General features: G+C 37.0%; 1 protein-coding gene across 1 annotated transcript in view; it reads left to right on the top strand.

Moving 5' to 3' along the window:
* The window catches only part of LOC124775823 (RNA pseudouridylate synthase domain-containing protein 2-like), a 1,015,654-nt gene that overhangs the window by 963,856 nt on the left and 34,740 nt on the right, over window positions 1-17,058 (top strand). Inside the window, exons 8-9 of the mRNA XM_047250655.1 lie at window positions 13,339-13,559; window positions 16,107-16,297. Coding sequence (XP_047106611.1) covers window positions 13,339-13,559; window positions 16,107-16,297 — 412 coding nt within the window. The remainder of the gene's footprint in view (window positions 1-13,338; window positions 13,560-16,106; window positions 16,298-17,058) is intronic.

The raw sequence follows: 17,058 nt of genomic DNA, 5'->3' as shown, positions 1-17,058 counted from the left end.
ATGTTAAAGATTGTTTCTCTGAGTTTTGTATCCTTCGTGTAGATTTGTTATCATCTGTTGCACTATGGCTAAGTTTTGTGATCTGTCCTTGTAAATTGTGTGTTCCAACAGTTCATTTGAATTTTTTCATGCATTTCCTAAATATCATTACAAATGCCATGTACACAGAGCGTTCAAATTTTAAATGTTATTTTAAAGTGGCTATTCTTAAGACCACAAGATGTTCTATAGTTCTTTATCTTCTACTAGAATTCATTCCACTTTTGTTTTTTAATTCAGTTTAAGTCACTTTGCCTTATTTTGTGGTTTAAAGTTATATCTTATAGCTATACCCTTTTCTAGTTCATTTCCATTTGACAGGTATGATACATGGTTTGATTTTCATGTAATTTCTTTCTTACTGCATTATTCTGATTTTATTTTTATATTTTACTGAGCTTGTAATTTGAATTGGCTGTAAATATGTATAAAATGATTTTTGAGAAATCCTCTCCTGTGGATTGTTATATTACTTTCAAGAATGTCGAAAAATCAGTCACTTTCAGTGTAGGCTGTACATAGTTTTCCATAGTCATATGTAATGGATGATATTCTAGGCCATACTGTTTACACTAACATGAAACATGAATTTCGGTGGAACAGAATGAAATATGGTAAGGAAAGGTCTGGTAGAATGTAAATAATTTAGGAGTAAAGGAAACCCCTTATATGGAACAGTGGAAGCATTGAGTTGTTGACAGGGAAGAGCACACACGCCCCTCCATCCTCTTCCCCCCTCCCTCCAGCCTCTAAGCCTACTGCGTGCGCGCGCGCGCACACACACACACACACACACACACACACACACACACACACACACACACACACACACACAGCTGCCTGTGCAGTATCATTCTGCCAGCTGAACAGGCACACCACACAGTGTTGAGATTGCAGTAAGGCAGGTGGACTGGGGTGAGGGTTTGTGTCAGGTGTGATCGGTAGTGGAAGAAAGATGGGAAGTGGGAGGCATGCTTGGAGAGAGCTAGCTGACTGCTCAGAGGAAGGCAAAATATGTATGGGCTAGGAATGCATGAGGGAGAGGCAGCAGGTGTGACACACCTCAAACTCAGCTGCTATGGTGCCTGTGCGTCGCATTTCAGGCCTGTGCAACTGTTGCCTCTCCCTCCTGAATTGCTGCCCCCACACCTGCCACTTCTCTCAGAGCTGCCAGAAACCCTTCTGCATATTCTCCTCCTGCTTCCTGTCTCTTTCTCCCTCTATCCACCCCACCTGACACAACCCCTCACCCCAGTCCACATGCCAGATTGCAAACCCGTCCTTGTGTGTTCGTCCAGCACAATGTAACTGTGCTGGTGTGTGTGTGTGTGTGTGTGTGTGTGTGTGTGTATGTGTGTATGTGTGTGTGTGTGTGGGCGCGCGTGTGCACGAGCAGGCTCATGCACTTGCACGTGTGCGTGTTTGTGTGTCATAAGAATTGCAGGAATAGGAAAAAGAAAATAATTTAAAAGTATGCGTACATCAGTCTAAGCCATAAATGTAACTATAATTGTGAACAGACTTACTGGAAAATAATATTTTGTAAGTATAGTGTCACCTACAAAAGTAATGATGGGTTAGTGATCTGTGCATAAGCGGTTTGGCCACTGTAGTTTCAGTCTTCATAAATGACTATTTAGTGAAGAAATAGCCAATTGCTTCCACAGAAGTTTTGCTGAGAGCTGCATTATTGACGGACAAGAGCCAGTATCTCAGTCCTGTTACACACTGGATGTTCGAGGAACAGGTAGCATAAGTTTTGTGCAAGTATCCAGTATATTGGAGCCAGTAAAATTATCAGTCAGTTAGGCATAGCAGGTTACTCTCTCTCCATTGTATACAATCCACAAACGCCAGTCCTCTTACAACAAGGAATTGTGAAAACTAGATGCTACATTTGGTGTGACCACTATTTAAAGCATCAAAACTTCCCTTTGTTGAATAGGTTTTTGTTTTCTTTTGCAAAATAATGCTCATGTCTTTTCTCTGGTTTCAATTACAATTGAGAGGAAGAATGGCCAAAACTTCGAACACACAAAAACAAGTTTTTACAGTACGAAAGCTCTCCTCTAAAAAAATGATGAATTCATGTAATATTTTGAAATAATTTTTTCTGGTTATACAATTTTGGTTAAATTCCATTTCATAGTTATATTCAGTTACACTGAACAGATGTCTCTTAGTGCAGAGTATGTAAAATAGTTAAAACATGACATTGCATTTAGGTTAGGTGATTTGTAACTGTCTTATTATTAGCTGCAAATATGATCAACTATAGAAGCCTGAGAAAAAATGAGTGAGTAGAAAATGTCAAGTGAAAAATGTGTATTCACATATAAATTTTTTTACCTATAAACCAGTCCAATTTTTGCATTGAAAGATACACAAATTATGTGGATTTTATGAAGGTGATTAATTATAAAAAATAAGGCTCATCTGGTGACTCAGCATGAAATATACTCTGTGCAGAGGCTTCCACATTTTCCTTTCTTTAGTACATTTTTTAATGTGATCCCTTTTTTTTCCTACCTGGAAACAGAACAATAATCATTGCAGTTATCAACTCTGTTACCACCACTGCTGTGTGATTGTCTTGGCCATTTGTGTTGCCAGCTCTTTGATTGCTACTGCCACATACCTTCTTTGTGTAAACAAACTCTTGCACTCATCCCTGACTTTTATTCATTGTGTTTCTTTTCATATGTTATTGTCAGGAACTTTTTTTTTTTTCGCCATCTTGTATATTGTAACCGCAAAACACTATAGCTTTGTTTTCCAAAATATAAGAGGGTACTTATTTAAAAGTCTTTCTTCAGAGAACATGTTTTAAACTATTTCATTGTTGGCAGTCATGCTGATAATTTACTCTAAGGAAAGTAGTGTGTGTGTGTGTGTGTGTGTGTGTGTGTGTGTGTGTCACTGCATTCTTCCCCTTTGATGGTCATCTAGCATGCGTGTAAGTACTACTTGCAACATGCAAGTTCACTTCACCACCTCAAATTTTAGCCAGTAGATTGTATGTCAGTTCTACAACTGTGATATTAATCAGACCTTTTTTGGAGTAGGCTAATCTGTAGCTAATTTTTGATGGAACCTTTTAAGATGAAACCAAGAAGTAGGAAAATCTGGGGAGTAAGGTGATCATGCAGTTTGTTCACCCATGACTAGTTGAAAAGCGAACACCTGTCAATGTAAATACTACCCGACAATGTACTATTTTTAGGTGCTGCTGGCAGTCACTTCATCAGTGTGATAACCTGGGGAGTAAGGTGATCATGCAGTTTGTTCACCCATGACTAGTTGAAAAGCGAACACCTGTCAATGTAAATACTACCCGACAATGTACTATTTTTAGGTGCTGCTGGCAGTCACTTCATCAGTGTGATAACCTGAACTAAAACTCTGTGCATTCTACCTCTCTTCAATTGAGCAACAATCACAGAATACAGGATACATCTACTACATTTTATTATATTTGAGTTTACATCCTGTAGATTGTCATCTCTAATCTAGTTTACTAAACTGGGATCTGGTCACTAGTAACATTCTGACATCCTGTACATCCAAGTAATACGGCGTTTGTTGAATTTCTGGTTGGTTCTGGACGTGTCCATCATGAAATGTCAGTTTGTTTTTTAAATGTACATTGCTACTTAATTCCATCTGTGATGCTGAAGCCATTAAATCTTTACACCATTAGTAAACATTTTGAACTGCAGTAACATTTGTGTAGGTAAATTGAATATATTTTCTGTAAAATAGAATATTGTATGACTCTCTTATATTATTTGAAGTTTGTTTTTAGGGCTCTGAAGCTGCAAAATCCTTGATGTGTATTCTTAATTGCAATTGAAACATGATAAACTGAATGGATGATTCAGTTTTAGAAGAAAGGTTATAGTGGTATATTCTTAGATTTTGATTTTGCCTGCAGGCTAAATGTATCAGGACTTCTCTAATACTTGTTGAGATATTTATTTCATAACATTCTGTCTCCAGTGACCTTCTGTTATATGTGTTACTATCCCTTAACAAAAAAAGAAAGACAGAAGCAGTGACGATCCATGATCTCTCTTAACCACAACAATTTATTTTCTGCAAAAATATTGGTATTTTAAGGAACCAAATTATTGTAGTTTCCCAAAGTATTTTAACACTGAGCAGCATTGTACTGAATAAAGACAAACAATTTTAATACTTTTGAATGAGGTGGCTTAGTTTTATGAATTAATTATAGGGGGAACATGACTTACGGACCATTACTAGCACGTGACATTAAACATTTCTGAAATAAAATAAATGTTTTCAGTGAATTGTGGCCAAATTTTTGTGTGTTTGTATTTATCTGAAGTGGCTTACATGTCAAATAACTGAAATATTTATGGACTCATCAAAATACAACATTGGTACGAATGACATTTAAGTATCTCACAGAATTTCCCATTTGGTTTTATATGCCACACTGTCAGAGTGACGTATTATTTCATGTGATAAATCCATTGTCATACATGATGACATTTGTATTAATAACGAGGGGCAGAAGATGATCAGAAATCTGTGCCTAAAGCAAAATTGAGATTTAATAAGGGTGTAGTAAGATATCTTTCATATGCATTGTATGAAGATGTGAGGGTTGGAACTTTAACAGTGGCAACTATTTATTTACAGTTCGTACAAAATAGATATGTGTGTCAAAGTTTTACGGACCTTCAAAGTAGTCATTAGCATTGTGTATAATCCATTGCCATCGATGTGGAATCATAGGATACTCTTAGCAGTGCCAGTTGTGTTGATGGTTCGAACGGTGTGGTCTATTGCACAACGAATTTGTAGCAGTTCTGAATTTCTGAAGCAAATGCTGTGAAGTGTTTCCTTCAGTTCAGCATTGTCCTGCAAAATGATGGTCAGGTCCTGCAGAAAGTGTCATCACTTCTGTCTCTAAGCTGGTCATAGGTTGTGTTCCAAAAATGAACAGCATAGAGACAGAAGTGATGACACTTTCTGCAGGACCTGACCATCATAATGCAGGACAATGCTCAAGCACGTACAGTGCAAACTTTACTGATTTGTTTGACTGATGGGGCTGCTAAGTGCTATACCACCTACTGCACTCCCCTGACTTAAGCCCTCGTAAGTTCAACTCAATTTTTAAACTGAAGGAAACACTTCACGGCATTCTCTTCAGAACTGCTACAAATTTGTTGGGCAATAGACCGTGCTGCTCGAACTGCCAACACAACTGGCACTGCTAAGACTATCCTACAACTTCCACATCGCTGGCAATGGGTTATACACAATGCTGGTGACTACTTTGAAGGTCAGTAAAACTTTGAAACATTTTTTACGAGCTGTAAATAAATAGTTGCCACTATTAAAGTTTGAACCCTTGTATAAGGGGGGGGGGGGGGGTTTGGGTCAGTTGGGATGTTCACTTTGAACAAAATTCCTAATGGATAATACTGTAGAAATCCACGTAACAGTACCAAATTCACTATTTCTGAAGATAAGAGCTTTGTAAGGAAGGTTTGCCTAAATAATTGTAGGGTAGAGGTGATCATAACCTACTGCACATGTAGTCAGAGTCAAACAGGGATGGTCATATGACTTCTGTAATAGTGCTGTTTGTTTACTTCTCACACACAAAGACTGAATTTTAACAATGAGATGCGAAGAGAATTTTGTTAAAGGAGTAACAGCTATTTTTTTGGTAGGAAAGCACCTTAAAGGTCTCATTATAGTATAGTCTTTCTGTATTAAAAAATGTTGACACAAATAGTAAAGAAAGTGTAATATCTTAGGAGTAATTTTTGTCTTATATGGCCATCATTTACATGACAATGGGCAGAGATGCGATGAAAAATACAAACTAATTCTGGGATTAACTAAATGTTTTAAAGGTAAATCAATGAAACTTGTATGGAAGTTCAGGTATAATGTAAATAATATAGGAGTGAAGGTAACAGCTCACTGAATAGTGAAGCATTGAGTCATCAATAGCACACAGAGAAGTATGAAAACTTCATTAGCTTTCAGATGAATCCTTTCTCAAGGTAGAGTGCATATACACAAAGCCAGTACTGCTGTTAAACAGTGGAATGGGGGGAGGGGGGGTTGTCATGTCAAGGGAAGAATGGAGATGGAGAGTGGGAGGGAGGGTTGAGAAAGGATGGTTGATGACTCAGAAGAAGGCAGCAGGTGTGTGAGGTGGGAATGTGGGAGGGAGAGGTAGCAAGTGCACAGGATAGGAATGTGACACATGGACACTGAAGCTGAAGAAATCGCATAGCGCATGATGATGGTGATGGGGGGAGTGGTTTGAGAGGCAGCAACAGAACAGAGAAAGGGGAGACTGTTGGGAAGAGGGTATGGGTACAGGGGGTTAGTGGAGACTGAGTCAAGGAGAATTGCAAGAATTAAGGACGTACTGCAAGGGCAACACCTAACCTGTCAGCTACGCTCCCACCCACACCTTGCCTGTTCCACTCACTGCTCCCAATACAACCCCTCATCCCAGTATACCTTTCAACAGCACTCCAAGCATTGTGTAATCTGCTGGCACACTGTAGCTGTAAAAGAGTATGTGTGTGTGTGTGTGTGTGTGTGTGTGTGTGTGTGTTTTTGTGGGTGAGTGTGCTTATGTTCTCACTCAAAAATAAAAATGTTTCATCTGGAAACTAGTGAAGTTGTCATTCTTTTTTTTGTGCCTGTGGGCTACTCAATGCTTCCACTATTCATTGATTATTTGTTACATTCACTCCTAAATCAGTAAAACTGCTAGGCTTTCACATAGATTCCAAATTGAACTGGGAGGAAAATATCAGCTATGTCTCCAGGAAAATAGCTTGACCGTGCTTCCCATATAGGAACTGAGTGATACAGTTCTTAACGAGTATCTGAAGATGCCTTTTCCTGTCATACATCTCCTCCAGTGTGCTAGTATTGAGACATTCCTGTTATGTCAGTGAAATTCCGGAAGGCAAAAAAAAAAAAAAAAAAAAAGAGAGTCGTCAGGATTATGAGCGAAATGAAGCCTAAGGGACACTGCCACTCTCTCTTTGTCAAGCTCAAAATACTGACTGTTGTAAATTTATATATCTGTACATCATTACTTTATGTCAAAAGCGACTCTAGTGAGTTCAACACCAGAGAGAATGTACACCACTTGGACACTAGAGTTAAAGTGGACTTGAGTACACCAAGACACAGAATGTCAAAGACTGGAAGCGCACAAAAATAACATGTTTAAATTTTTTTAATGAAAGTCCAAGGTCTGCTCAGATGTTGATGTTTTTAAATTCGAGATTTGTGATTGATACTGATACACCATTTCTACAGGGTAACAGAAATATTTGAACTCAACATTGTTGTTTTTAAGACTATTGATAAAGAAGTGGAATTAAATTGCTCTATTCTGCTAGAAATGGTCAGTTCTTAATAAATAACTGAACAGTGAATTCATTGACTGTATACCCACTGAACAGATCTGCAGATAAGATCTGTGTATGACATTCTGAGTCATTTCTTGTATCTTATTGAGGTTTTATAACTACTATGTTTATTATAAAGTAATTACGATAGGGAGCTATATCACTAGTATGGATGATCATGCCTAAGAATATTTCAAAAAATGGTTCAAATGGCTCTGAGCACTATGGGACTTAACATCTATGGTCATCAGTCCCCTAGAACTTAGAACTACTTAAACCTAACTAACCTAAGCACATCACACAACACCCAGTCATCACGAGGCAGAGAAAATCCCTGACCCCGCCGGGAATCGAACCCGGGAACCCGGGCGTGGGAAGCAAGAACGCTACCGCACGACCACGAGCTGCGGACAAGAATATTTCAAAATGTACTCAAAACACTTTACAGAAGAATGTTTTGATAGGGAGAAGTATGTACATGCAAGGGTTAAGAATAGCCTCTCATCAAAAGTAACAATAATTCTCTCTTTGTCTCTGTCTCTGCGTGTGTGTGTGTGTGTGTGTGTGTGTGTGTGTGTGTGTGGTGTTTGACATGCAGTATTATGGAGGTTCAGTGCACCATATTTCTGCCATCAGACAAACTATGCAATGTGTCTTTCAGGTGTGATCTACACTTTCTGAGAGAAAAAATGTAGAATGTGGAAGGGGACAAGAAAATGAAATGAAACTTCGTAGGTTGAGAGGGTATGTGATGTTATTTCAGTGATTACAAAACTGAGTCAAATTTGCAAAGAACTTGGCAGTATGGGCCAATATGGGCCCCCTTATCAGTATGACGTTATACCCACTGTGTCCTGAACACATGTACTGATACGGTTGGGAGGTGTGTCACGTAGCCATTGTATCCTTCCCAGAGGCAAACTGGCCCACAACTGTTGTACCTGGTCCTTGATATCCTGGATACTGGCACGGAGGCAGACTTTAGATATGAGCTGATCCCACTCATGTTCTGTCAGGTCCGATCTGCAGAATACCTCAACATCGTGCAGACATTTCATAGAGACACAGGCCATGTTTGGATAAGCACTATAATGTTAAAAAAAAAGGCTTTATGATACGTCACATGAGAGGTAACATCTGAGGATACAGGATACCCATGACATATCATTGCTCTGCCAGAATTCCCTGACCTCAAGTCATTCCTGATGGCTCTACACACTGTGTCGCAATTAGTAACGGCACTTTACCTCTCCAAAACATTGAAAGAATGGAACCTGTCACCTGGTTCCCTTATACCTGCTGACTGTGGTCATCTGGGATACTGCAGACCATGATTCATCACTGAACACAGTGTGATGCCATCCATCAGCAGTCACAACAACACTCCAAATTCAGCCATTTGAGTTGTAGTGTTAATGGCAGCTTATATTTGGGATGATAATTCCATATTCCAGCTGCTGCTGGTCTCCTGCCATTGGTACAGGATGATGCTGAGAATGTTGTAGGAAATCCATTATTCAGTCTCAGATGACAGGCGCACATGTGAAGGGGCTAGAATATGTCGGTGCACAATAGCAATGCTCCCTTCTGGTGGTCAGATGTGGCTGACTGGAACCTTGACGGGAGTATTCCTGCCTGACATGAGTATGCGGCATCTGTGTGTCCTTCACAGTGATCATTCAAAATCTGATGCTGTTAATGACCCTTGGTACTCTACGAGGCCTGGTAACAGCATTACGAGGCTTGGTAACAGCATTACACTGGAACAACAATAATGCAATCTGATGTTTGTTCTGTCTGTCTCAAAGAATTGCAATGACAATCATACTTATCAAAGGTAGGTACATGTTCGAAGTTACATTGACACCTGACCATGTCTTTTGAGTGCTTCACATTTTTTGTCAGGTAGTGTATTTCCTAACAGACTGAAAGACTTATCAGGGAAACCACTTTATAAAAATGGAAAAAGAGATAAAGCAGATAATCACCAGCCAGTTTCTTTGCTACCAGTGTTGTCAAAAGTTTTTGAGGAAGTACTGTATAAGAGAAGAATGGCACATCTCAGTACCCACAGTTTGCTGTTACACTCATAGTTTGGCTTCAGTAAAAGTGTACCCAAAGAAAATGCTCTGTATTCCTTTATGTGTGATGCACTATCAGAACTAAATGATAAACTGAGGACAGTAGGTATTTTCTTTAATGTAACAACAACATTCAGTTGCATGGATCATGCAATACTTTTTCATAATTTGCATTGTTATGTTATTAAGGAAAATCTCAACAGTGTTTCATCTCATATCTGAAAAAAAGAATTGTAAGATTTTCCTCTAGTGTTAACAACCAGGGAAGATATCTGAATCTGTCTGGAGCCGTGTGAAGTGGCAGGTGCCACAGGTTTCTGTTGTAGATTCATTACTTTTCTTGATGTATATCAGTGTGCTGCCACTACATGTGACAGATGATTCAAAAACTTTTCTCTTTTCAGTTGACACTAGTGTTCTTATGAAAGACATAGTCCCACAAAATCTGGCAAATACATAAAATCAAATTACATTAAAAGCAAGAAAACACATTTAAACATGTTTAATCACATTTAATCATTTCAAAGCTTTGGCCCCACAGAACCTGCTAAATAAATAAAATAAAATTAAAATTAAGACAAGAAAAACACATTTAAAAATATTTAATCATTTCAAGACTTTGGTAGATTTTATTTCACAATGTTTGATCAACACACACACACACACACACACACACACACACAAAATGTTAGTGTATAAGATGCCACTCAACTCCTCCATGAGAGTGACTCAGCTACTATCAGATTGACTTTTACTGGTCTGAGGTAAGTTTTCCAAGACACAGCTATATTGTAAGAAGTTTAGGCAAACTTTATTTCTCTATGAGAATGTCCCTACAGCGGAACATTACTGACCTGTTTTGTACACCTCTTAAGTCCTGTAGATTGCCGTCTTCACTAGCCTTCTTCTCATGACTATCAGATGATTTGGAAAGTTAATAAAAATAATTCACAAGAACACTGTTGAGTTGACTTCTCTGTTCATTTGCATTTATTGTCAATAAATAATAGCTTGCTCGTACTGCATTAATATCAGTTTAACAACACAGATGGGTAAGCTACCCAGATTGGTCTCTCACAATTTCATTAGTGACTTTATGGGCAATGCCTATGTAAAGACATGAATAGTAGAGAAATTACAAAATTTTAAAATACAAAGATGTTACAGTTTAGATATTAACAAAAAATACAGAAAAAGTAAACACTGGAAAGATACAGTTGGTAGTGAAGTATTATAAAAAAATGACAAAATGGCAAGTACTGTTTTATGAAATGGAATTTTTAATGTGTACTGGAATTTTCAAAGCCCACCACAAATTTTCTGGGTAGTGAATGTTTAGAATTTGAATATTTCATTAATTAACATATCATTTTAGGAAAGCTATACATTTTTGGAAATAGAAAACATGATACTACTAAGCTGTAAGACTGGAATTTGAAAAGGATTACATTTTAAGTCTTGAATATTCTGAAATACAAAAATTTTGAATATGAATAATTTTTGAAATATTAAGTTTTTGGACAACATAAAATAGGTGTTTGGAAGAGGAGATTGTTAGCTTTCAAATAAGCTATGTCAATCTTGAAACAAACAGTTACTATCAGGATCAAATTTTGAAATGACTTTAAAATTTTAAATATTTCCTTAAATAAAATGTGTCCACATAAATTAAATATATCATTATCATCAGTAGTGTGAAAACTACTTGATGGGTAATGAAGTTTTGTGAAATAGTGCACAAATAAGGATTTGGCAGTTTTGTGAAAATTTGATATGTTCATTATGTGTACAACAGAATTATAGGAAGTGGAGCCATTCCACCTGGCTACACCTCAACAGTAAAATGGAAACATAAGTTGATTGACTTTGTTGTACATTTATCCAACTCTCTTAATTTTTTCATGTGGTTATTTCCTGTGATATAGTGGATATGTTAAAATGTTGAATGTTATTGTGTGCTTGCCAGTAAGCAAGAGAAAAATGAACAAAGAAAAACTGAGAAAATATAATTGACAAGGGTGTCATATGAAACAGTAATTTGTTGAATGACATAGCAGCAAATTTGATGTTTATTGGTGCATTTTGAAAGTGTTGGCTTACTATGAAGCCATTTCAAAATGATGTGGCTGCACAGATTGTTAGAATGAAGACTTGACAATATGCTCAAGTGCAATACAAAGCCTAAAAAGCAGTATGGGTTGCCTCTTCTTTTCCTATGGTAAAAATATCAAAACATCTGAACTGTGATAATTGTCTCAAACAAATTAAATTCCTGTGAATTTTGCAATTCAAAGTTTTGAATTTTGCAGTTCAGAGCTTTAAACAAAGATCATTCCAGATATTGAAAACACATGGTTAAGATACCTGTTAAACGCATACAAAGTCAACATTACTTTTGAACAGCATTTGTCTGTACTAATGATGTAATGATATTTAAAATCTGTAGGGTGCTGACAGACAAGTCTTACACTGTACCAAACTAATGTGACTTGAAAAGCAACATATATGGCGAGAAAAGGATTTTTCTCATCCACATAAGTGCCCACCCCAGAGATATTTCTGTATTGAGAAAACAATCAGACATATCTTATGTCCTACTAACATACTTACTCTGACTCAAGAGTAATGAATTTAGCATGCTTCTTAAGCATTTGTGCTGATTGAGTGAACATTGTTTATGTGTGATAGGATATGCTTGAAGAATTGAAAAATAGAAGAATATTTCTGTAGCATTTTGTGGCCATCAACAACATCTCAGGTCATATTGTCCCAAAAGCAAAATGATAATCCTGGTGGAGAATTATGTTAAATAAAATAGTGCTGGAGAAATAGCTCTCATCTCAAGGATCAGATAGTTTTTGTGGTCTATCTGAAAAACGTGAAAAAAATGTGCAACTGGAAATATTTAACTAGTTTATTATACTGTATTGCTACTGCTAAACATTTCTGTTTTGCCAAAAATTTTACATTAACCTATACAATGTATTAATTATAACAGTAATTGCAAGAATTTTCATTCTACTCTAAAGAGCTGCCTTCTAAGATGGATCCTTTACATAATTATCATTTAGAATATCTCTCTCTCTCTCCTCTCTCTCTCTCTCTCTCTCTCTCTCTCTCACACACACACACACACAGCACTTGTAATCTTATTTTCTTGTGTGTGCCAAGAGTGTGTTCTATGTATGTGAAGAAATTTATAATGATACTAGTGTTGCCGTTTTACTTAATAAAGGAAGTGCGTATATCAAAGATAAAGATGATATGAAAAGACAACTAATCAGCAAATAGATGAAGTGTTTAATGGGGAAAAGGATATAAAGAAAGTAGCACGTACTGCACCTCAGGTATCACCATTAAATTCTTCTTCAAAGCACATGTGCATGCGTATGAATGCACGAGCGCATGCGCGCGCGCGCGCCCACACACACACACACACACACACACACACACACACACACACACACACACCAGCATTGAGACTTGATGAGTGGGGGAGCAGAGAGATTTTCCCCCCTTGACTACTCATTCCGAGATTCTCCCCCTTGCTTACCCATTCCCCAAAGTTTCCTCAGTGTGGCAAATGGTTGTCTTCTTTCAGACATTTTTAGCATTAATTCGTATTTGTCTTTGAAAAAAGCTTTGAATATTACTGTTTTCTTGCTTCACTCTTGACAATTTTCGTACCCATTCACAAAATTAATTAGATTGAAAATGAGACATTAATTTGTTCAGATGCTTCCTGAATTCATACACAGTCATTGAATGTGTGTAATACTCTTATTTACCAGGTTCACCCATGTGGGAGATATCGTCATAATACAGTTGTGTTTATACTTGCGAAAGAGTATAACCTGAAGAATTTACGCACTATACACCGACTAGATCGCCTGACATCTGGTCTTTTACTCTTTGGGCGTACGCCAAAGAAAGCTCGTTCAATGGAGCATCAAATCCGTAACCGTCAAGTTCAGAAAGAATACATTTGTAGAGTGGAAGGTGATTTTCCAAGGTAAGAAGGACATAATTTTGTCTTTAGTTGTGTAATTTTTGCAATTTATTGTCATTTGTTAGACTCATACTATGTAAATCTAGTATCAGTGGCTTATTGTGTTGACTTATTACAAAATAAAATATATGCAATTTATAAGTGTCATTGGAGGTTATCAGCATAATAGTATCTAAGTTCAAAAAAGCAGGTTTGAGGAAATCTTGTATTAGAAATGGTGTTTTGTACATATAAACATTATTTTGCAAGACATAAACTGTTCCAGTATAAACTAATCAGCTGAAATTGATGGAGCTTGAATATTAATAACTTCTAAAATCAATACAATTTTGGTAAAATTAGCAGTAGTTTACCCAGTAAAATCAGTTATTAGTGCAGTATTCAGAATTTTTGTTGACAAAAGTTTCATCATCATTGTTATTGAATACAGTGTGGTTTTGTAGGCTGTTTTGGGGGATGTAATATGTTAATGTAATAGGAATCTTATAGGGAAGGGCCACAAATTCCAAAAAGGTAATTAAATTGTCCAAAATTCTAGTAACATATCCATTAGGATACAGAAAATCCAAAATTCAAATTACTTTCATCCCCACATTTTACAAAATTTGCTTTATCAAATTATCAGATGAATTATTGGAATACTTACAACAAATTGTACGTGGGAATGATTTATTGTACAAAAGCCACTGTATTTTTATCCTTTTGATCAGGGATTTATGACCTACAAGGCACACGAGATAAATTCAGTGAAGTTTAAAAAGGAGGACTAAAGCGGTAAGGGTGGTTTGTAAGTCATGCTGAGATAGCGCAGTTGATGGAATACTTGGTCGTGATTGATAAAAGTCTTAAGTGCGAGTCCCAGTCCAGCATACAATTTTAATTTGCCATTAAAATTCAAATGAGTGCACACTTCACTAAAAGGTGAAAATTAATTCTAGTAACTATATATTTACAGTATAATGCTAGTTTGATGTTTTGATTTTTGCTATAAAAATAATCAAGAGTACACAAACCATATTTTCAATGTAATGTAGTTGGCATGACATTATCTTGTGTTCTGTTTGTGACGTGTTGTTTTCACTCTTTAAATGGGTGATTGACATTGGTGGTGTGTAAATCATGGACTTATTGGCAGAATGTCCAAGACTGCTTCTTGTATTATCAAATACCTGTTGTTACTAGTGTTGGTAATATTTGTGTCAAACAAATACAATAGCATTGATATCTCCACCAATATCTTTCCGCTGCAAATCCCCTCGGATTCCTGTCTGCACGCCATTGGTCTTTCATTTGTGGTATCTCATGTTCAATTCCAAAGTGATCCATGAATGGTGAGTGTCATTAGCAACAAGTTTATTTTTATAGGCATCACAGCTGCTGCAGAAATATCTTACATATGTTTTCAAAGAGATGTTAAGGCATGTTTTACAAATTTAGAAAACAGGTAGTTGGAGAACATGTCATGATGTTTGTCTTTGTGCAGATATTATTGGCTGAGACTAAGACATGATAGTAAATATTTTATGATTCCTTAGTTTTATGTCTTGTTTAATGTGACTGGTATGTATGACTATTTTTTATAATTCCTCTATTTCATGCATCTTTGGGTGCAATTGGAAAACAAATGTTTGTACAAGGATAACATAAGTAACTGTGGGATGTAGGCTAACAGACCATAATTTTCTTAAATGATAAATACAGGAGCTTCTTAGGCTGTAACATTACAAAGATGAAGATAGTTTACCCTTGCTTTAGTCTTAACATATACACTAGTTTTGGTAGCAAATGAGTCATGAGTGCCGGCCACGGTGGTCTCGCGGTTCTAGGCGCGCAGTCCGGAACCGTGCGACTGCTACGGTTGCAGGTTCGAATCCTGCCTCGGGCATGGATGGTGTGTGATGTCCCTAGGTTAGTTAGGTTTAAGTAGTTCTAAGTTCTAGGGGACTGATAACCACAGCAGTTGAGTCCCATAGTGCTCAGAGCCATTTGAACCATTTTTTGAGTCGTGAGTGGACGTCCATTTTCACATGAAACTGAACACTGTGGCTCTAAATTTTTCATATACCCAGCTCACTGTCAGAATAGCTGACTGTCCCTAGCATGCCATTTCTTGAGTAAATGAAATGTTTCATTCATTAAAGTGGAAATAAAACAAAAATGTGTAAGTCAATCTACAATCTCATATAGTTAGAAAAAATGTTTCTTCTTGCCAGGTGGCTAGAGTGACACGGGCATCATGTAACTTTCAGAACCTTTTCTTTTGAAAGAAAGGGAATGATTGGAGAAAATAATACTAAACAGCAATTAAATAGGAAAGCTACCAAAGCCACATGGTTAAGGAATACATAATGAAGGGTGAAGGAACCTCAAACTCTAAAAGTTATGATTTATGTCACCACCTGGAGATTTATGTCATTTTTAATGGTGTAGTCCAAATGTATGAAACATTTCATAGGAGTAAAAGATCAGGTCTCTAAGTAGTAAATATTATATCCACTTAATTTTATATTTTCTTGTACAGAAATACTTATATCATTTTTCTCTTTCCAGTGAAATCATTGAATGTGAAGAACCGATAGAGGTAGTAAGTTACAAAATAGGAGTTTGTAAAGTTTCACCGAAGGGAAAACATTGTACCACAACATTTCAGAAGCTAGGTTTCAATGGAAAGACAAGTGTGATTTCTTGTAAGCCACACACAGGTCGAATGCACCAAATCAGAGTGCACTTGCAGTATCTAGGTAAGACAGTTTTACCTACATGTCATCAGTGTATTCGTCTAACATGGATAGAAATTGTTAAATGTTGTTGCGGGGGGGGGGGGGGGGGGGGGGGGGGATATACATATTTTAAAATAATCATTGTTTGAGCAAGCCTTGTGATGTCTCATGAATGAAAATAAATGCAATCAGTTTTTGGATATCTGGAAAAAAGCAATGTTTTTGTAGAGTTTGTTTTTTAGGAAGACTCATAAGAAGTTTTTTAGTTGTAAACTCCTCAAGATTTATCTTTAACGTGAAGTAGTCAATCAGTTGCTTACCAAATATTTATGTTTTTCTGCATTGGGAAAGTTTAGTCTCATCCCACTGATTAGCTTCTGCTGTTTTATGATTTTGTTTTTGACCAATATTTTTGCTCGTTGTTTTTTTGAAACATCAACATATTCTTTTTGTCTTCATCTGGTTAATTACACCAGTAATGGAAACCCAAGACAGAATAACAGTAGGTGGTGTTCAGTCACAGACAGGCAAAATGAAAGAGAATGCTAGAAATATTCAGCTTTCGGACAATGTCCTCCTTCAGAAGTAGAAAACTCACACACATTCATACAACAACAACTCATTCAAATGGCCACTATCTCCCGGCATTAAACTGAGCAAGTCAGTGCTGTGGTTAGTGCACTGCACTTGCATATCTTCCTTCCTTTTTTTTTACTGGGCACTAAGTTCTGTCTGCAACTGCGACTTGTGTCTCTACCGATTCACAGTTGGGGCCTTTGTGC

The sequence above is a fragment of the Schistocerca piceifrons genome, chromosome 2, assembly GCF_021461385.2.
Source record: "Schistocerca piceifrons isolate TAMUIC-IGC-003096 chromosome 2, iqSchPice1.1, whole genome shotgun sequence".
Classification (NCBI taxonomy): Eukaryota; Metazoa; Arthropoda; class Insecta; order Orthoptera; family Acrididae; genus Schistocerca; species Schistocerca piceifrons.
Note: the sequence above shows the minus strand (reverse complement) of the source record. Positions and strands in the feature narration are given on the sequence as shown.